Genomic DNA, 21,663 nt, shown 5'->3' on the forward strand with positions numbered 1-21,663 from the left:
AGCTCTTTTAAGCGCACCGTATTCCAACGTAACTAGTTACTGGGCACATGGCCTACGTTAGCTAAGACCACGCGCCGTTTCCTCTCAAGGCAAGTGGCATGACGGCAACGATTCTGCTAGCGGCCGAGAGGGCTGCTTCCGCGAACAGCGAGCGAATCGCCCGGTACAGACGCGCGGTCGACTCATTGTGCACAGCTGCTGCGGCTTCCACAGCTGGCGTGCTCGCCAGGATCGGCGAGTTAGCGTCCGGCTTTTGCGCGCAGCGCGCCGTCCGCCCTTCCACGTCATTTTCAAGTCACTCACACCGAACCGGCACAGGCTACCTATCCAACAACAAAATGTAACACAAAGGCGACTGATTAAACAGAACCCGAAAAGCAAAGAAGCACAAACAGGATGCTCATCAACAGTTTGCAAAATTCGAACGGGCGTTGACCACTGCCGAGGCAGCAGCGGAAGCGGCTTTTGCAGCCACGCGCGCAAGTAGGGCGCGCAGTGCGCCTTTGAGCGGAGAGGCAGCCGCGCAGCTGTGCGAGAGGCCCCACAGCTGCCAGGGGGAGTCGCCGAGGCAGAGGCCACGATGTCGGTGAGCGACCCGCTGCTGAAGCAGCTCAAAGGTGAGCACAACGGGACATGCGCGCGTCTCCCGCGTGTATTTACAGTCGAGCCCAGTGACGCGTTAAGTTGACCTTTTTCATGCGTAGTTAGCAGGCTGTTTACTACTTTTGCGAGCTTGCAGCCATAAATGTTGTTCCGGTTCGCGACAACACAGGAGTATCAGCAGGGCACACAGGCGCGCACTGCACGCGCGCCCGGGTTGAACCGCAAGGAGTAAAAATAAAATGTTTTGCGCGAAACATTTCTCTAGCTCAGGAGGAATTCTAGCGGCCCTTTTCTCGCTTATTGCTACGAATTACGGGCAGCCAGAAGCCAGTAAACATGATTCATCTGGCGTGCTACAGGAGAAGACCGTGCCGACACCTTGGACTATGCTTTGTCAACGGGCGCCTTCTTCTGTTTACTAGGCTGCCAGTTTCAGAGACACTTGCGTTGTATACGCCGTGGACTTTACATGGCATAAATATGCCTCCTCTGGGACCTACATAGGATGTACTAGAAAGGAAGCCGCATCTTCTTTTTTGTGTGTGCAGCGAAATTTTACTTGGAGTTTGGAAGAAAGCATTGCATTCTTCAATAGCATTCAGCATTTTAACGACCTTTAGACGCCCCCGAAATGGCCTCGGGGTGTTTAACGCTGCATTTTGTCGCTATAGCGTCTAAACAATGAACTCAAGCCAGGTGTTGACGCCTACGTAAACAATTGGTTCAATTGCTTCGTAAGTGGCAGTTGTGTCTGGCTTGTGCCTAAAGCTGCTTCGAAACTTTTGAAATGCTAAAATAGCACATGTTGAATTCAGTAATGCAGGGGAACAGCCGTTCTTAATTTATGTTGTGCACACGTTTGCACAAGGTGACCGGCTGGGAAGCGAGGACAGCTGGTGCAGCAATGCTGTCATACTGCTCCCCGATACAACACGTTAACTTCAGTGAAGGGCATCAAAACTGGCTACATTTGCTCACCCAGGAGTATTGCGGTTCCTAAGCTTGAAAACGTTTAGAGTCACTTATTTCAAAAATGTAGCATATTATTTGCATAACAATGCGGCAGCGCTTCCGTTCCAAGATTGGTCTCTGTGACATTAAGCATGTAGTGTGCTGTTGGCGTTGGCGATAATAAGTTACATACTGACTGTATTTTTCTGGACTTTTCTACAGCATTCGACCACGTACCTTATTCCCGCCTGATACCAAAATAACAGAACTTGTTTCAGATTCGGTAACTTTATTTGTCTTTAACAGCACTTCACTGTGGTTAATAACTCTTCCTCTTCAATTTCCGACGTAACTTCCAAAGTGCTTCAGGGTAGCGTCTTGGGTCCAATGCTTTTTCTAATCTACGTTTATGATCGTCCAACTAATATTTTTTCCTTCAATACGGCTTTTCGCTGATTGCTTCCATAACTAGTACCGATGACTACCTTGCTCTCCAGAAAGACCTTCATTTCATTAACAACTGGTGTGGTGCATGACAAACGAACTAAACTTACCTAATGTAAAGTAAATAAATGTAAGTATTCTACAGTCGAAAAACATTAAATGTTGCATCTTGCATCTGATTACTACATAAATATTGCCAACATGTTACGGTAATCTTCGTAAACATACCTCGGCGTCCATGTTAGCTCTAATCTTACTTGGGCGGCACATGTAACCTACATATCTGCAAACGCATGAAGAACAATATGATACTTACGTAGACACCTACGAAACGCGCCAGATAACGTCCGCAAACAAGCTTACTTAACCTTTGTTCGCCCGCAGCTTGGATTCGCATCGCCCATATGGTTCCCCTTCCAAGCCTACCTCACTACCCAGCTAGAAGATGTGCAAAATAGGGCGTCACCGTTCATTTCACGCACTTACAGTCGCCCTTCAAGCATCACACAAATAAAACATGACCTTTCATTCCAGCATCTAGAAATACGCCGCACGGTTGCCCTCCTGTCTCTGCTTCATAAATATATTCACGCATCCAGGCCTCTGGTAACACAAACAGCACCATTGCGCATGCCTAAACGATTACACAATCAACCAAGCATCACGCGCATCTTTGGAAAAACAAATTCATTCAATTCATGAGCTTTGCCTCGTGCCATAGCACTCTAGGATAACCTTCCCGACGTCATTGTAAATTTAACTAATCGTGCAACTCGATACATCTGACTGGATAGCAATTATTGATACATCTATCTCGATAGCATTCCATAAACTTCTTCAATTCTGTTTTTGTTCATGGTGTTTATTTTGCGATTGTTAAATTATTGTTGTTGCCTGTAACCCATCCTTGTCATTTGTGCAATCATTGTTAGTAGTACTACTGTATCGCTTTGTAGTGTGGCAGAAGTTTCACCCACTAGTATTTTTTCCTATGTACCTTCTTACTCCACGTTCCGTAATAGAGCCTGTAAGTATTTTTAAACAAATAAATAAATAAACGTCCTTGAATGTCTTGAAAAATACTAGCAAGCTTTCAAGCCAAATCTGGCCCATGCGGGAGTTTTTCTTTCTTAATTCCCAGCGGAGGAACAGCAGCAGTGGGAAACTCTTTCCCGTGCAGAACGACGCAGCTTCTTGATCCGGTGGTTGTCCTGCCAGTAGACGGAGTGGGGCCTTAAAATAGGTGTCGGTACCAGGCGTTGTCCAATCACAACAAGCGTTTACTGACATTTATCGTTCCCCAAATATTGCAGAAAACCGTTGAGCCTCTCTGTATTCCAAGCGAGGCTAATTTACCTTTACTCCCTAGTTTGATCATTTTTTTAGGCTCCGTTTGGGTGCAGATCTGTGTAGTTTTAATGCGTTGCATTCTACCACATTTTCGCCGTTTCATTACGATTGCATTACATCCGAGTCACGAAAATAAAATAAACTACGGCGACATAACATTATTTCGTTCAATAAAAAACGCGGTGGTGTGCTATTAATAACAATGTCAATTTTACCGCAAGCGTAAAAGAGAGTAGAGACATTGAGGTAAACAGGCGAAGCGTGACGACTAAGTAATTTTCGCTGTGTTCTTATGAGGTCAAAAAGTCTTTTCTGCTGTTGGCGGCCACCGAACAAGGCCAGCACCAGGATATACACACCAATATATATGACTGCAATTGTAATGGTGCTTCTAGCTCCATTTCATTATGTCACTTGAAATGCTAACCTGCACACAAGGGCGTCCGCAGAACTTTTTGCAAGGGGGGGCATCCATCAGCGGGGGTGGGGGTGTACGGTTGGATGTCACCAAAAAGGCGTTATATGTGGTTACAAAAATTACAAACAGCGAATTAGAACCAGACTTGGAGAATATACATTGTATTTTATTACCGAACAAAGCAATAAAGTGAATAAAGAAAATGCGAAAAGTTACTCTCACTTTGTAAAAGAGTGTGGTCAGTCTCGCTGCGGGAGGGTTCTCGACTCACGCCGATTGCACACAGCACAATACGTTCACATACACACAGCTGCACTCCGTCAATCTTCCTTAATAGAAGATGCAGACGCCTCGGGTTTTTCTGGGCAAATTGCGAGATGACATCTGTGATGAAGTCTGTTGAAATGGCTCACACAACTACTGGCCTTCCTGACTTTCAATGCAGTACAGGCATACAAGCGTTTTGAGGGGCTGATTTATAGGTTTTGTTTCGGGGCTTGGGTGGTGCCGACATTTCGCTATTTCGAAGGAAATGGTGTACTAGGTGATGGGATGGCACAGGAGGATGTTACACTCTCCCTACTAAGTGTAGCGGTGACGATAGCTGCAAATTTGTCCGAAAACTGAAGTTCTTGTGGTAAGACTGCATAAATCCAAAGTTTAGAAAAAAACAAGAAAAAAACGTCAAACCTTTCAGAATTGTTCGCTATCTTCAATAGCCAGCACAAGCAGTCTGTTTCACTGCCGTCATATGACTGGCCATGTTAGTCAGTGCCTAAAGTGCAATGTTGAGCGCAGTCCTGAAGGGCGTTCCATACGGATACGCAGGACCTGGGTGTGCTAATCATTTGAGTAGCGTGGATTGTTGGGCTAGTTGGTTCGCGTACATAATTGAAAAAACTTTGCGCTAAAGCACGAGACAACGGAGGAAACGTCGGTGTCGTTTTCTCCTTTCTTCCGTCCTTCAGGGCAAAGTTATTTTAATTATGGGCCAACCAAGCTGGGCAGCTTTTTTGTAGTGCATAAAAATATCCGAATCGCCAGGGAGGGGCAGTTGCCCCCCCTTGCCCCCCCTTCCGGACGCCCATGCCTGCACACTAACACTCTAAGACACGAACAACTGTCTTTTCTGATTCCCTCAATGGCGTCACTGGTTACGCTGTGAAGGGCAAAATTCTGAATTTTTTATTTGTTCTCTTTTTTGGTTAATAAAGAACGTATTTTTTTGCCGGGAGTAATGTTCAGTGAGTTACCGAAAACTAGCCCTATTAACTTTAGAATGTTATACCGTGTCAAACAGTCTCTTCACGGTAGGCCACATAGTAGCAGCTTCCCATGCGCCCCGAAATTTTTCTTAAAACGTACTGGGATTTGGCGATTCACCTGAGTCAGAAACGGCCCCGCTGCGATCGGCACTGGAACCTGCCACACTGATCAAAATAGCGCCGAAGCGACGCCCGAGACCATATTCGGCGCGGCGCTTGGGACGAACACAATATCGTCAAGCATTTTAAATCACGACCCCAATATGCCGCATTGAGAGGAATTTGCACATTGATTGTATTGAGGGAATGTTGCAATTCGCATACATAACCACCGCTTGCACGAAACATTTTTTTTAAATTCCCATTCACTTCTGTGTAACCATGTTAAAGGGTATACAATAGTTATTTTTCAAGAGACTGCGGGGCTATCATACCCAGTGTTAGATAATTTCTGCTATTTTTGATGCCTCACGCGTTGCGCTAATTTTAACATGCTGTGTCGGGGTGTCGCGTTTTGGCCAATGCACAGTCTTCTCGCTGCCGCATCTGTAATGCAAATTTCTCAACGCGAGCGTCAGCGTGATCGCTGAGATATCAGCAACTGAGCTTATGCAGTGAAAAGAACCCGCGGCGCGTAACAAATATCGCCCGGTTCGAGAGCGCCTGCAATATTACATACATGAGTGAAAAACAAGGGATTTTGTGTAAGTTTGTGTTTGGTAGATAAGACCGTATTATCAACAAAATTTTTACGACGGGAATATCATTCCCGGAAAAAGAGAAAAAAAGCTAAAAAATAGATTTTGCCTTTACCACGCTATTTTTCCTCTTTTTGGTTTTTTTATAAAGTAACAAGCATGTCACATCGCACTCAGTATGACAGCCTCGTCAGGAAAGCGATGAATGGGAGCTTGTTTTTAATAGCAATGGCTTTCTGCAAGCGCAAGCAGTACTTTTTTTGCTCCTACTTAAGATTCTCGGTATCAATGCTTGCTTGGAATGAGACATTTCAGGCTGACTCGCACCAAAATGATGAATAGCTTGTGTTGGGTTCGGGTGATTTTGTTTCACTACCGGCAATCAAAATGCCGAATAGCGAAGAAAAAAAAAACTTCCTTAATTACGGCTTTTTTTCACCCTCTTCGGCTGTTGCGAAAGGAAATAGCTTTTTGGGATTGACGTTTTGACTTTTTCTGCCATCCGACGCGTTCATTATTCATTTAATTGCTGTATCTTTATCTTTTCAGTACATTTCATTTCCTTCTACCTCTTTTTAAACAAATTATTTCTTTTTTTAGAGATGGCTGTGACAACACAATGCCATTGCGAAAGATTGTTCTATTTATCAAAAGCTGACAACGTATGACGTACATTTCACGCAGCGTTAATCCTTTTCAGCTGGCGGGAGGCAGTACGCCGCCAAAACGGCTGTCATGTCATAACAGACACCAAGAACGCGTGTGGCAAGACCGTTCCCACCGACTTGACTAGGGCCACGTTTAGTTTTCAGTGCAGTGGGGAAAATATAAACGTTCTTCAAACGTAAACTTCGCACAGAATTTCTTGTTGCGGACATAAAAAAAAACAAGTGGCCCTAGAAAAGGCGACTAAAGTAAAAACAACAAAATCGCGACAGCCGCCAGAATTGCTTTAGCCCCGCTGACGTGCCATATGCACCAACGTAATCGGCGGCGCCACCATCGCGAAGCCACTCAGCATTTTTTTGGAGCCTGCCCAAGGAAGTCTGCAATAAATGAAAACATTGAAAGGAAAATGGAAGCTGGCACATACTTCGACTTTCCCGACTACGCAGGTCTATGTGCGGTTACTTGGTCTGCGGGAAAAATGGTCAGTCAACGCTCCAATGCTCCCAGCATTCACCGGTTTTGTGCGTGAGCTCGGGTGACGTTCGCCCGGTCGGCCGTTTCATATTTGCACCTGCGTTTTTGTTCGCTTGGTCCAACCAATCTGCAAAGTACACTGAACCTCGGGGACATAAACGCACACACCGCTGATACCATAGATATGTCTTAATCAAACCACACACAGAGTAATCCACTGCAAATATTTTTACTGGGCTGGGTAACTGTAAGGATTCACACTACTGAGCGGCGCAAGGATTTTTTAGGTAGCCAACGCATTTTTGCTCCTCTGGAAGAAAACGACAGTCTGTCGATCTCTCTGCATTTGGCGAACACGTGACGTAGTTCCTGCAAAACAAATCTCCTACGAGGGTTGTTACGACGATAACTAGAATGCGGTGCGCTTCCAAAAGTCCAACTAGTGAAATGCTATACATCGGCGCACCTTAAAGATCTCCAGTTGATCCCACTAAATCCGCAGACCTCGAGTACGACGTGCATGCCTGTGTAGCGTCGGCACTTAAAACCTCATAATCAATCAAGAAATGCGATACATTACGTCATCACAACCGTTTCTTGTGCCCCACTTGTTGTATCCGCTGCCCACCGAGTCACCATACTTGGCAGAGAGATGCAGACGCCACCTCGTACCCACGGGAAAGAGAGCCTTTATTCTTACATGCTATTTATAACCGGGCTGCGGTTACTGATGTTGATACTGGAAATTGCCACCTTAGTACTGTGCGCCACCTGGTGGCATGAACAGAACTTCATTACACAACACAACATCCCCTCCTCCCAAAAAGGGGCCGCACACCGTCACACAACACTGCATCGCCTCCTCCCAAAAAGTGGCACGCACAGTCACTGCAATGTCTAATAAGACATATTGGGCAAGCCACGCAGGCTTGCGTCGGTCTCTTGTGGATTGCCGTGGAGACTCACTTTCAGCACTTCTCGCAGTCCCACCCAACACGTTGCTTGGTACACTCATGTCCGTGACATCAACACTCGGCCCACCAGCACTTGCAGTAGAAGTTGGAACTGCCGTTCTGTCGGTTCTGGCCGGGTAGTAAGTAGCTGGAACATCTGGGTACTTGGGGACTTTGCTGCTGTGAATGCGGGAGTCCCAGGGGAAACGCAGGTTGCATCTGTCGCAGGATTCCAGGCTGCAGCGTATGGAATCAGCCGCTCACGATTCCAAACGCGACCATCGCTCAGCTCGTACGTGTCCTCATGTTGGCGCCAAACCACGGTGAAAGGAGGTGAATATGATGGGGAACCCTTTTGCACATGTAACGGTAGCTTAATCCAAATTGCTTGTCCTGCACTCAATGACGAATGTTTGGCTGAACGACTTCGATCCGTATAGTTGTTGCTTGCAAGCTGTTTCCGAGTTACCCTTTGCTTGACGGTTTGAAGCTCCATGCCTTCGACCTCGGGAATACTTCCAGTCGGTCCGAAAGCGAGATCGGGTCTGGTCTGTCGGTGACGGCCGTCTAGGAAAAAAGCAGGTTTCTGACCCATTGTTGCATGCGGAGTGCAGCGGTAGATCCCAAGGTACTCTGTGACAGCCCACTAAAAGGCGGTGTTCCTCCAGACACACCTGAACGTCGTCCTTTAACACACGATTAAACCGTTCCACTTGTCCATTTGATTGTGGATGATAGACTGAAGAGAATGTGTGGTAGACACCTCTATTGCGCAAGAATTCTCCAAACTCGACCGATGTAAATTGTGGCCCATGGTCGCTCACTATCTCCTTCGGATAGCCTTCACGGCTAAATATACTCCGCAAAAAGGACATGGTCGTCGCTGACGTGACATTGGAGGGGAACCCTACTTCTGGCCAGTTGCTGAAGTAGTCCACTAAAGTAATGGCAGAAGACACTCCTGAGGAGCCCTTGCGAAAGGATCAACGATGTCAATGCCTATCTTCTCCAACGGTGCTGAAGGAAATGTTACCTGCTGCATTAGCGGCACAACTGGGTTTGCTGATTTGTCAACAGACTGACAAACAGCACAAGACTTGATCAGCTGTTCGACGTGCTTGCTCATGCCAGGCCACCAGTATTTTTCTAGGAGCCGTTGCTTTGTACGCGTGATGCCTGGGTGGGATTCGTGGGCGATATCAAGTAGTCTGCTCACCAACAAAGAAGGTACCACGAACTGTTCCCCTCGAAGGAGCAGGTCATTCATCACTGAGAGTTCGTCCCGAACCCTGTAGAAAGGCATTGCTTCTGGAGGCAGCGTCTTGGCTGATGGCCACCTGGACGTTGTCCACTGCATCACTTGGCAAAGTACAGAATCCTGCGCAGTTGCGGTTATGAATTCCTCGTGAGTTAAACATGAAGAATCAAAGGAAACAGCATCTTCCGGCTCCAGAAGGGCTCCATACTTCTGCGGTAACCGGGAAAGGGCATCTGAGACAGTGGTTTCAGTGCCCTTCTTGTATTTTATTGTGTAGTTGTATGCCAGCAGTCTGGCATGCCATCTGGCAATCCTAAAAGGCTGACGGCCCGCTCCAGTGCCTGAAGGTCTGTATGTAACGTGAAGTGCCGGCCCCAAAGGTACCTTTTCCAATGCTCACATGCCCACATGCAGGCTACTGCTTCCAGTTTGCCTACCGAGTACTTGGCTTCAGCCGCTGTTAGGCGCCTTGATGCAAAAGCAATGCTACGCAAGTCATGACCCTTCTGTTGCTGGAGTACAGCTCCTATGCCAGATGCCAGAAGCATCTGTTGTAACCACTATTTCCAGAGCAGGGTCAAGAAGCTGTAAGCAGTTACTTGCCACGAGGAGCTTCAGCTGGTCAAAACAGGCTTGCCTTTCCGGCGTCCAATTGAAGCCCACTCACTTCCATAAGAGCTGTCCTAGAGACTCAACGAGTTCAGCATAGTGCGGTATCAATTTTGCATAATACCCAACCATTCCAAGGAACGATCGCAACGTTGCTACATTTGTAGGGGCTGGAACTGTCTGGATGGCCCCTACATTGCTCGCAAGTGGGCGAACCCCTTCTTCAGTCACTCTGTGACCCAAAATGTCAAGCAACAAAAACCTTCACTACAAAATGTCAACCTTCACTACAAAAACGCACTTGTCATTCAGTTTTAGCCCAGCATGTCCAATGCACTTCAACACCTGCCGAAGTCAGGCGTCATGCTCTTCTTTTTGTGCACCCAAACACAACAATGTCGCCTATGTAGCAGAGAGTATTTCTGCAGCCTTGCAAGATTGTAATCATCATTCAACGGAAAGCAGCTGGTGCCGAAGCGAGTCCAAAACAGACATGCTTGTACCTGTACAGCCCATGCTCTGTGATGAAAGCAGTCAGGTCCCTGCTGTCTTGGCTACGAGTCATCTGATGATAGGCGGAGGCAAAATCCAGTCTTGAAAAGAGCTTTGCATGATGCAGCGTGTGTAGCAACTCTTCTGTGTGGGGCAGGGGAAATGAGTCCACAATGATTGCTTTGTTAGGTTCCCGCCGGTCTACACATATCCTAATTTTTCCATTCTTTTTCTTCGTTAAAACTATTGGGAGCCCCAAGGGTAACTGTCAATTTTCTCAATCACATCTGCCTGTTCTAGCCGATCCAGTTAAGCTTCCACAGAGTCCTTCACCGCAAACGACAAGCGTCGTAGTTTAGCGCTTACAAGAGCAACATCCTTGCGTATCTTGACTTTATGCACGAAGTCCCTTGCAAGACCCAAATTCCCTTCAAACAGGTGAGAGAACTGGGATAGCAGATCAGGAGAGAGCCCTTCCGGTTTACAAGAAGTGGGGAAGCAGCTCAGTGATGTACCATTTATCTGTAGTTGCAGTGCGTTGATGGCGTCGATGCCCAGGAGATTTGTGCGTTGTGGTACCACGTATAAAAGAAGTTGAGCATGATGGTTCCGATACTGGACTGGAGTGGTCAAGCATCCTTGAATGGTGATTTTTTTGCGTGAAAAATCGAGCAATGTCGCCGATGTTGGCTGGAGTGGTGGTGGGGGCTTCAGTTTGCTGTACGTGTCAGCAGCAAGAAGTGAAACTGCAGAACTCATGTCCACTAGAAAATCGACGGCAGTTTCTTGAACCTGTACTTTTATGCGCACTCCGGTGCTTTGTTCCCCGTTAAGTTGCAGTACGCTGACAGTGGTTGGATCGCGATGCTCTACTTCCTGAACAGCGAGGGACTTCTTGCTAAGCTTCTCGCTACGACACACTCTCTCGAAATGGCCTACCATGCCACAATTGTTGAAGGTCTTGTTCCTTGCGTTGCAAATACCAGAATTGGCTAAGTTTTTCGCAGAGCCGCAGCGAAAGCAAGTCCTACTATTTTGTCCCGACGAGGCACGTTCAGCTGGCCGTGGCGCCAAACGCTTATACACTTTTTGCGAGCACCCTGCACGGCTAGCTAATGACAACTCCTTGGAATATTGTGCAGCTTCTTCGATACTTCGAGCGATTGTGAGGGCCCTGTCCAAATTCAATGAGGAGCCTTCCAAAAGTAGCCGCTCCAGAAGTACAGTGTGGAGCCTTTCGCAGAGCCTTTTGCTCACAAGCGTGGCAGCTCCGCTGACGTCAGTGCAAGACAAGGCATGTATTAGCCCCGACACGGGACGTGAAGTAAAGAATTTTGGGGCTGCTATCTCATCAGCAGCAGCAGCCTGTCTACAACCATTGCAGAGCGAAGCCTCTCCTGTAGATCTCCAATTATGCCGGTCCTGTGCTAACTGCGACCAATTTATCCCATGACTGAGCCATACGTGACTGCGTCAGTTAGCTACCATTATATAGAATCCTTCAAATACAGCCGTAGCCAGGGGTGCCTAGAAGCCGCCCTCCTCCACCCCGAAAATTTAGGTTTGAGGTGGTGTTTTTCAGCTTAGGTCTGGGACCCTCCCCCCTGAATCATTTTCCCATCAGCGTATATAATCGAGATCTAGTGCTCCCTTTTACAATACTCCCTCTTTATCATATAGCTTTTCCCCTCTAGGTAGTAACAAAAGCAGCGGAAGTAGCTTTTAGAGGTCAAGATGTTCACGGAGAAGGGTGGTACAGCTGGTGCGCACAGCACAATGTCGGTGATAGAGCCTCTGGACGCGCCACACCTTTTCTCTGTTCTTCTGGTCGGTGGCGTGCGCGAAGAAACCTAGAATGGTAGCTTGTTTCTCTGTATGCACTTAGACAAGAGACGGTTTGCGGCTTGATTTCGCCCTTGTCAGTCGGGGCGAATGAGATGGCAATGCAAAGGCACAAGCGCATGCCCATAATGGCGTAACAAAAGCTTGAGGGGGGGGCAAAGTTGGTACTATATGCTGAAAATTTAGAACTGCGAGCTGGGCTTGTTGGTAGATGTTCATGGGGGAAAAGCGCTACGACGACAAGGACAACCAAGTACACGGGACAAAGCGCTAGTATTTGCTGCAGCACTTTCTCCCGTGTACTTGCTTGTCCTCCTCGTCGTAGCGCTTTTCCCACCATGCTTAAAAGTTACTCGGCGCAAAAAAAAAGGGACAAAGAAAAAACACGTACACACAATACTGGGCCGACACTGCGCCGTACACACAACACAGTGCTGTGTTGCGTGTACGTGTTTCTTCTTCGTCCCTATTTTCGCGCTGAGTAATTTAAAAAAAAAAAAGATTACCCCACCTTCCCGCAAGGGGAACCCTGTGGAGATGCGACGCATCTTGGGGGTTCACTTCTTGTTTCCGTTGGGTTGATTCTCTAATTGCGTGAAACGTGTGAGGAACGCGTATGATGTATTCTTTATTTAACACGCGGCGTAACGTTAAAGATGACGGCCTTGTGGTCGCTAAAGAGTACGGGTAGTGAATGGTGAAGTAATGGGACCACCGTGCAATTTGCAGCGAAGATCAAAACTATGCATGTGCCCCGTATCGTTGTTGGGGCACTAGTCGTCATGCACTCCAGCGAGTACTTGACCGCCATGTGACGCCAGAACCAATCGTGCCTGCGCACGTTAACATTGAAGTCTCCAGCCAAGAGGAACGGTGTGGTCGAGTTGACGCTGTAGTGAGACTCCTCCAACGCGTTGTGCACTGTTACGAATCGGCCAACGCTGCCGTATTTTCCCGCATCAGCCACCACGTGCGAAGCCACCACGTGCGCCACAGCCGTCAGGCGCCAGCGTGTCGGTGAATCATACTTTCGCGCCTCGACATGCCCGGCTCAGGCGCTTCGCTATCGGCGCGATCAACATTCGATAGCGCGCCCAGGCATGTTTCAAGGACACTCTCTCCCCTCTCTCAGACTCCACGTGCGCCGAGGCTATCGATGACTCACGAACTGTGGAAAGAGTGTTGTGTGTGTCTGTGACGTTCATGGCGTGTTGCTACTTGTGGGCGTTTGACCGTTGCGGCTTTTGGGTATAAAATAGATGCCGCCCAAGCGCTGAAATTCATTCCTGTCTGAGCAGCGAATCCATGCTGTCGCTCTGCACGAGTCGTGTATTGTAACCTCGCCTGTAGGGGCATTGTATGTTTTTTTGGCTTCAGCTCACCTCTCGCTATGAAGTAAACAGTTGCGTTAGCCTACTGCTTCTGGACTTCTTCACGGCTTCAACAGCGGCTGGCCGCTCGCATCATACACGCTACCACTCGTATGTCGGAGGCCACGTAGCTCGGATCGGGTGCCCCCGCCCGGTCGCAACAACTGGTGTCAGCGCTGGGATGACACGGTTGCAACAACTGTTGGCAGCGGTCGGATGACAACTTCGTAACACCTGGAGCCAGCGGTGCGAGACCCAACACCACGGACGTCAAGGCGGCTTCGGACTTCGCAGAATTCACGGCGGTCAAGGGTGAGTGCGCGACTTTTCTTCACTGAGTTTTACCAGGCTTCTGAGGATAGCTTGTAGGGCGTGTGTTTTTGTCGCGTGGGTTATTCGCGCAAAACATTTTTTGGAGCAGTGGGAAAGCAGTACTAGACCGGCCATGAATTTGAAGGCGTTGTAAAAACCGCAGTTGTTGGAGCTTGCAAAAGAGTTGCGCTTGGATGTTACGGACGCGCTGAGAAAGCCAGAGCTGATACAGGCTATACCCGCTGTCGGGGCTGACGATGAGGAGCTGTCGGAATGCATTGAGCTGGTCAATGGCAGGGAGACCGCGAAACGTCAGGCCGCCGAGGCAGAGGCTGAGCGCCAGCGTGAGGAACGCGAGGAAAGAAAACGTCAGCACGAGGAAAAGATGCGATGGTATGACCTCGAGCGCCTCGAACGGGAAATAAAAGAGCTCGCGCGAGAGAGACTCCAACGGGAGAACAAGAAAATAGAGCATGAGATTCAACTCGAGCAGGAAGAAGTGAAGCCTGAGTTGCTCGAAAAAGACCTCGTTTGCGAGGAAAGCACCATGCCAGCGCTGCCAGTAGCAGACGCTCGGGAGCGCGAGTCGGAAGCGACCGTTGCGGCCCAGCAGCGCGACAAGGTTGCTGAGAGAGATAACGAAGGCAACGAAGGCGCATTAGCTCAGACTGTCGGCAGAGGGCAGTGCGTGTCCACTGAGTGCGATAATGTGCCGGCGTTTGTTTTGGATATCTCGGCAGAGTGTTCGGACGGTTCAGATTCACGGGAGGCCTTGGGAACCGCTACCGACTTGAACGTGAACCCTTTGCGATGTAGCGACCTTCCGCGGGAGTGCGGAAATCATGAGGGTACCGAAAGGCAACACAAGTCCGCTGAAATGGAGGCTTTTCCTTCGGACGGTAGTGCAGAAACGAGCGACATGGTGGGAAAGCCTGCAGTCGAGGCAGCAAACAGTGTGCAGGGTTCAGTTGGGAGTCATGACGATCTCGCCACTGGGCAAGCCCATTCCATCCTGCTACAAGCTCAAGTAGCTGACCTCAAGCAACGGCCAGCCGAGCTCGTAGAGATTCAGATGTCTGCGGCGGCTGAGCCGTCTTTTGAGACAAGGCATCCTGGATGTAGTCTAGTCCTGGCCGTGAGAAAAAAGAACGGGAACACGCTTCGGTCTTCGCGTATCAAGGCTGCCGCCGAAAGCGCGAGGGACGACAAGATAGTGAATGTTGGGAACTACAAGCACTACAAGGTGTCTAAAGAGCTCGCCGTGCCCGTTTCACTCCGAGCTGATGCTCCCGATGATAGGCCAACATCGGCTGAGCTAGTTGAGGTTCCGGTGTCTCCTGTGGCTGAGCCGAAGTCGGGACCCGACCAGCCTAGAGAAGTGAGCGTAAACGCATTCCGATGTTCGCTTGCCGAACGCGTTCGCGAAAAGGTCAGCAACGAGGAGAGAGGGAAAACTTCTGCGCGTACTTGCGGCACGTGTTTCAGTGCGGGCATGCCAAGGGGTAAAGCCGCGAGCTCGCATCGCGCCAAAAGAACGCCGCCTAGAAGCAGTGCGCGCCTAACGTACGAACGGTGGAAAATCCCGCTCGCTTCTCCGCGCGCTCGACCTATGTCGAACAAGACGACCGGTGTCATTTGACGAGGTCACAGCAGCGTTGAGAAAACGGCTGCACCTAAAGTGCGGTACCGAAGGGGAAAAGCTCAGGGCATTGACGAGAGCTCAAATCGCAGCTCTCGGCGCGAGAAGGGGCCTGTAGACGCCTGACTTTCTCAAATTCATTGTTTTTCCTGAAGCAGGTTTCGCCCTTTACGGTTACGTTTTTTTTGTGGGACATTTCCAATCACGCGAAATGTCACCTTTCAAGTTTGTGCACTTGTCTAAAGTACTGGTGGGCTAAAATATAACTAGTGTAGTTAGTTATTAGCGTATTTTTTTCGCAACTAAAAGCCTGGTAGATCTTCAGTGTGGATTTGTCTTCGCACTTGCCGGCGATGCTGTTGTGTCTTCCTGTGTTGTGGTGTTGCTTGCCTGACCAAGCCAGAGATGTTCTTGGGGAGCCACTACTCGTCCAGTGATCGGCCCTGTGAAGCTCCAGCACGGTGTCCCACAGCCCAGGCCTGGAGTCGAGCGTCTGCCGAGCACTTCACTTCGAAAGCATCCCTCCGGACAACGGTTGAAGACCCTTATCCATCGGGATCTCGGACCCCCGGCGGAGAAGCTGTTACGGTTCGGCCAACGCCGCCGTATTTTCCCGCATCAGCCACCACGTGCGCCACAGCCGTCAGGCGCCAGCGTGTCGGTGAATCATACTTTCGTGTCTCGACATGCCGGGCCAGACACCTCGCTTTGCAAAGCGACAAATCGGCCAACGCCGCCGTATTTTCCCCGCATCAGCCACCACGTGCGAAGCCACCACGTGCGCCACAGCCGCCAGGCGCCATCGTGTCGGTGAATAATACTTTTGCGCCTCGATATGTCCGGCTCAGACGCTTCGCTATCGGCGCGATCAACATTCGATAGCGCGCCCGGGCACGTTTCAAGGACACTCTCTCCCCTCTCTCGGACTCCACGTGCGCCGAGGCTATCGATGACTCACGAACTAGGCAAAGAGCGTTGTGTGTGTCTGTGACGTTCGTGGCGTGTGCTACTTGTGGGCGTTTGACCGTTGCGGCTTTCGGGTATAAAATAGATGCCGCCCAAGCGCTGAAATTCATTCCTGTCTGAGCAGCGAATTCATGCGGTCGCTCTGCTCGAGTCCTGTGTTGTAACCTCGCCCGTCGGGGCATTGTATGTTTTTTTTTGGCTTCGGCTCACCTCTCGCTATGAAGTAAACAGTTACGTTAGCCTACTGCTTCTGGACTTCTTCACGGCTTCAACAGCGGCTGGCCGCTCGCATCATACACGCTACCACTCGTATGTCGGAGGCCACGGAGCTCGGATCGGGTGCCCCCGCCCGGTCGCAACAGCACGTACTCTTCGATTTGAGCGCGTGAGAGGATGGGTGCGAAGTACACGGTCGTGACCGTAAGGCTGCCACTGCCGATGGAGACCGCGCAGTGGTCACCCGTGCTAGACTGGCCCACTGCCACCGAGTGATGTGAGGGGAAGGTGGGGTTGGTCAGCAGAATTGTTAGGCTCCATTCAACGCATCGATGGAAATCGGAACGCCGGTGCTGGAACGACCGCGGCTATGACGCAACACAATCCACTTTAATCCAATTCAAGCCAACCCAATCGAATCCAATCCAATGCCCCTCGCGACAGAGTGTTCGCTATCGGAGAGGAGAGGGGGTGAGCGGCGGAGAGCGCAGCGCGCGCGGCGAGGAGAATGGGGGAGGGGTGTGGACGGACAACAACAACGCCGTATGGAGGGACAAGGCGAGTGAATGAGATGCAGTCGCATCTAAAACATTACACCATCTTCCCGTAGGGGAACCCTGAGTAGTATGCGAAGCAGCCATGGGGTCGACTGAAGTTCCCATTAGTTTTGAGTTCTTTTCGTGTGACGTTCAGCTTCGCGTGCCTTCGTTGTGTCAGTAGCTTCTTGACGTAGTTTGAATGAGTGAACATGAGGCGCATTCGTAGCACATGCTCCCGTCTCGGCTTGTACCGCAGTGGGAAGAGCGTCACGTACCTCCCGTTGAGGCCAGATTGTCGTTGGATCAAAACCGGGCGCCGCCTAACTATTTCTTTTTATAGTGGACTGCGCTGACGTCAGCTCAAACGCTGACGGGGCTGAAGAGACGCGCATGCGCAGTAGAGTGCGGACAACGAGAATGAGGGAGGGAGGGACACAGCCCCGTGCATGAGATGCTTCGCATCTAAAATGGCGGCTGGGCTCGACTGCGATCAGTGATCAAACACTCTTCTTGAAGAGCCGGCATAGCCAACGCCGCCTGTATAACATTTCTTATCGCGTCCCCTGATAATGGCGAAGCAGCCAATTTCCTTTTGCCACTCCCGCTGCTAGACTTCACCATGAGGCGGTCTTTTAGTCTTCAACCCAGGTCCGCGCTAAATCCTGTACTACCGCCATATTCTCTCTGGTGAGCCTGGGGAAACATTATTGCGTTGTTATAGCCATAGCAACACCACCGGCATGTTGGCCTTTAAGGCGTTTTAATTGTCATGACAACAATGCGAGAAGGCGCAGCTTTCGTGGGGGAGAGCAGATGCTCTCGCCCTCTCTTGCCTGTTTGATTCCGTTGCGCCGCCCCAATTCCGACCCGCCGCCCTGCCTCCACCGGGCCAGCTCCCCTGCTACCGGCGGGCGCGCAGCCAGCGCAGCTACCCTGGCCGGCGTACGGCGCTTCGTTAGGTAGGACGCAGCTCGAATATCATTTGAACACTTTATTCGCGTTACGTGCGGGAACGTGACGTGAGGTGACAAGGCGCCTTTTTGTCACTTGCATTTAGCCTTACCGCGGCCGTATGAGCAAGTGTCTCGAAGCGCTGACCGGAAACTGGCGTTGAAAGCGGGTCTGAGGCTGGTTTCGAGAATGATAAACTAGCTACAGCTGTTTAGGAGGGCACAGGGTGGTCTGTGACACTTGCACCTTGTGTATAAATATGGCTGTATTTTTTTTTCGGGGGAAGGAGGGGTGGTGGAGAGGTCAGCGCGACCTGAACTTCAAGTACTGAAAATACAGGGGCGTTGAGAGGGGTACTTCGCTAGCATGGCCAACGGTACTTTAAGTTACAGTTGCACTTGGGCGGGGTGGTTGAGAGGTCCGTATGGCCACGTAATGGTGGGACCTGCACACACGTTCCAACCCTTTGATCGCAGCTGAACCGCTCTTCGGGGGCGGCAAGTTGCGTTTCGCAAACAGGTCTGATACCAGAGCATTTCGCAATGTAAATTGGGGCACAGAAAATACGTCGGTGTTTGTAGTTTAGATTACCTTTTTCTCGCTTGGATTTCATAGCAAAGCACTGTTTTAAAGGGACACTGAAGTGATTTGTAAACATTGCGGGATTACTAGCACAAATTGCAGTCCGGAGTCCATAGGCCATGTTTCGACAACTCTGAGTGCGTTTACGCGAATTTATTGAGTTGAAAAATCAATGTAAAAATGCTGTCCTCCTCCCTGCACCCTCGCCCATTTTCTGTGAAATATTTGTTCGACGTCAGGAGGAGTGACTTGGCAATTGGCTGCGCTACTACACGGCTTGCCGACCTTCCAAGTTCCGACAGAGTCAGTCGACAGAGTCAGTCGACAGAGTCAGTAGTCCACCGGCCACCGACGTGTCGTCGACATTAGCTCGCTCAGTTGAAACTAAGCCACAACACGTTTGTAAATGGAAGAATGTGCCTTTCTGTACTTTGTTAGTTTGTACACTGTATCAAGCTCAGAGTCCGAGTCCTTCCACACAAACGCTGCACAAGCGCATATGCGACGCTTCGCTGACTTGTACGCTAGTAGGAAAATGTAAGGCCCCTTGAAGGCGCAAGAAGAGTCAGCGAAGTTAATATAGGTACTAAGGAACTGAAATCAACTGAAACTTTGTTGCTCAGCGTAAAACTAGGGAGCAGGAAGCACTTTCTTGCGTTGGGTGGACAACCACAGCGGTCAGCAGCATGATAACACATTTGCGAACGCTTTTCCGTCTTAGAAAAGCAATTGCTAGACGTGAGATATTGTGAACGTTTTGCGGGACGCTTACTACACGAGCGCTATAAACCAAATAGTCACCTAAGGTACTTGAAATGCCAAAATCAAATAAAAGTGTAAACTGGATTTACGTTATATACCTTATATACCCATCCCCGGTAGCGCGGCTAAAACTTTCACTCGCACCCACACCATGCTGATACCAAAATCTGAGGATCCTTTGAAAAGGCAGTCTGTAACAGGATATCGACCCATTACTTTGGCGAACACAGACCACAAAATATTAATGAAGATTATTGCCAAAAGACTTCAGGGTGTGATAAGTATGATTGTCGGGCCACATCAGACATGTGGCATTAAAGGTCGCAGTATTGTAACAAACATTCACGTAGCACGAAGTGTCTTGCAGTGCTGTGGCATGTTTTTTTCGTAAAGTAGCCATGTTACAAGTACATTTTGAGAAAGCCTTTGATCGCGTCTGTCACGGGATTCTTTTTTGTTTTGAAGCGTATAAACGTTGGAGATGCTATATTAAAGGGCGTTAAGATGGCGTATGATGATTGTTTCACGCATCTGATAATTAACAAAAGTGTTACCGAGTACATTCCAGTGTTGTCATCCGTGAAACAAGGGTACCCTGCTTCCCCATTGTTGTTTGGTATTTTTCAAGAACCCTTTTGTTTAAAGGTTGATGATGTGGCCATATTCTGCACAGACAAACAAATTGTGAGTAGAGCTGTCATCATAACCAAAGAATTTTGTGACGTCACCCAAAGCTCAGTCAGTTGGCAGAAGTGTGCCGGGTTTTGGCACGGAACCTGGCGATCAACACCGACTGTATTTGAACGTGTAAACTGGACCACCACGCCTGGGCGGTACCTGGGGGTACCGATGGAGAGTTATTTGGACAGCAATCAGTACTGGCTAGGCGAAACCCAAAGACTGCGCGACAAAGCCACAAAGTGGGGGGGCCGTGCGTTATCCGTCTTCGCAAGGGCCACTGTCTGCAACTTGTTTTTTCTGGCGAAAGTGTGGTTCGTGGTGCAAGCTATTCACTGTTCCCGTGTTCATGTGAATAAGTTGCATCGTATTTTTGCTGTCTTTATTTGCAATTCAACATGGGAACGCACGAGCCGAAGTTCTCTTTTTAGAAGAGTGATGCTGGGAGGGCTCGGGCTATCGGATATATACATAGGAAAAATTGTTAATCGTTTCATTGTTAGGGACTCAAACTCAAATTGTTAGGGACTCAAACGACCCATTCTTGCGAAGTTTTTTCCAAGTTGCACTTGCCAATGCTTTACCGCAGTTCATGGTTTGTTCCTGCAACGAGGAATGGCCTACAATTAGAGGTTATCTGAAGAAGTGGTTGACGCAGTTAGATTCCTTTTTATGCGGTTTCATATCATGGAGAGATGTTTACAAAGAGTTTTGTTTGTGTCCGAAATTTCCACCCCCTTACCCCTTCACGCAATGACTACTTTTCTCACAGAAGTAAAGCGCTTATTTTTATTTATGTTCTCACCTGCCGCCTCTTCCTATTCGTAACCGACCTAGCGCGTGAACACCTAACAATTCTCACTGGCAGGGGACTTCCCCGCCCTTCGTAGCAATGGATTAAACCGCTTTTATGATATATTGAACATGCAAGTCACACACAAGCATTCTTGTTGGCGTTTGCGGTTGTCTGGAAGTAATGTTTTTTTCCCCTTTTTTTTGCGCCTCGCAGAGCACATCTTCGACCTTCGGCGCCACTCTCTGGTGTTGGCCATCGACGACTGCAACGGCCTCCTGCGGCCCTTCTGCACAACGCTGGAGCATATTTTCAGGAAGGGACTTCGAAGTAAGATCACACGCACGCATCTCTACGTCGCTTTCTTATTCCTGCAAGGCTGTATAATCGATGAATTTACTTTCTAATTTAACCAAATGTTCCATACTTCGACGCTGGAAATCAGGTCGCAACACTAGTTTACGTATGCACGTACCAAATTTCTGTTGAAGCCATACCGTTTCGTGAAAGTTGTGGCGGTATTCATTCCCTGAAGGTCAAACAGGGCAAAGGTGCAAAGACGGCGCTCCTGTCGGCCATAACTGGTTTCCTATAGATTTCAGAACAGCGGGGACGAACTATTCTTCCAGGAAGCTGCCCTAACAATGTTGAGGGCTTGTACCCGCACTGATATTACCAGCCACTTGCATGCTTGCCTCTTTGATGGCGGTGCTACCTTCCTGGGCGAATGTTTCATGCAGCTGGTATGAGCGCAAAAAGCATGAGTGAGAATGCAAAAGAAACATAAGCGTGCATTCCCGATGTATTTACATTGCAGTCATGAAATCAA

At 49.1% G+C, this 21,663-nt stretch overlaps 1 protein-coding gene across 1 annotated transcript in view; it reads left to right on the plus strand.

Moving 5' to 3' along the window:
• Positions 1–262: 262 nt before the first annotated feature.
• Positions 263–21,663, plus strand: part of LOC144141351 (uncharacterized) — a 129,559-nt gene continuing 108,158 nt past the window's right edge. The window contains exons 1-2 of the mRNA XM_077672949.1: positions 263–617; positions 21,051–21,164. Of these exons, the coding sequence (XP_077529075.1) occupies positions 581–617; positions 21,051–21,164 (151 nt within the window). The 5' untranslated portion in view covers positions 263–580. The remainder of the gene's footprint in view (positions 618–21,050; positions 21,165–21,663) is intronic.

The sequence above is a fragment of the Haemaphysalis longicornis genome, unplaced genomic scaffold, assembly GCF_048455015.1.
Source record: "Haemaphysalis longicornis isolate Haplotype H1 unplaced genomic scaffold, Haemaphysalis longicornis Haplotype H1 scaffold_6, whole genome shotgun sequence".
NCBI classification, from domain to species: Eukaryota; Metazoa; Arthropoda; class Arachnida; order Ixodida; family Ixodidae; genus Haemaphysalis; species Haemaphysalis longicornis.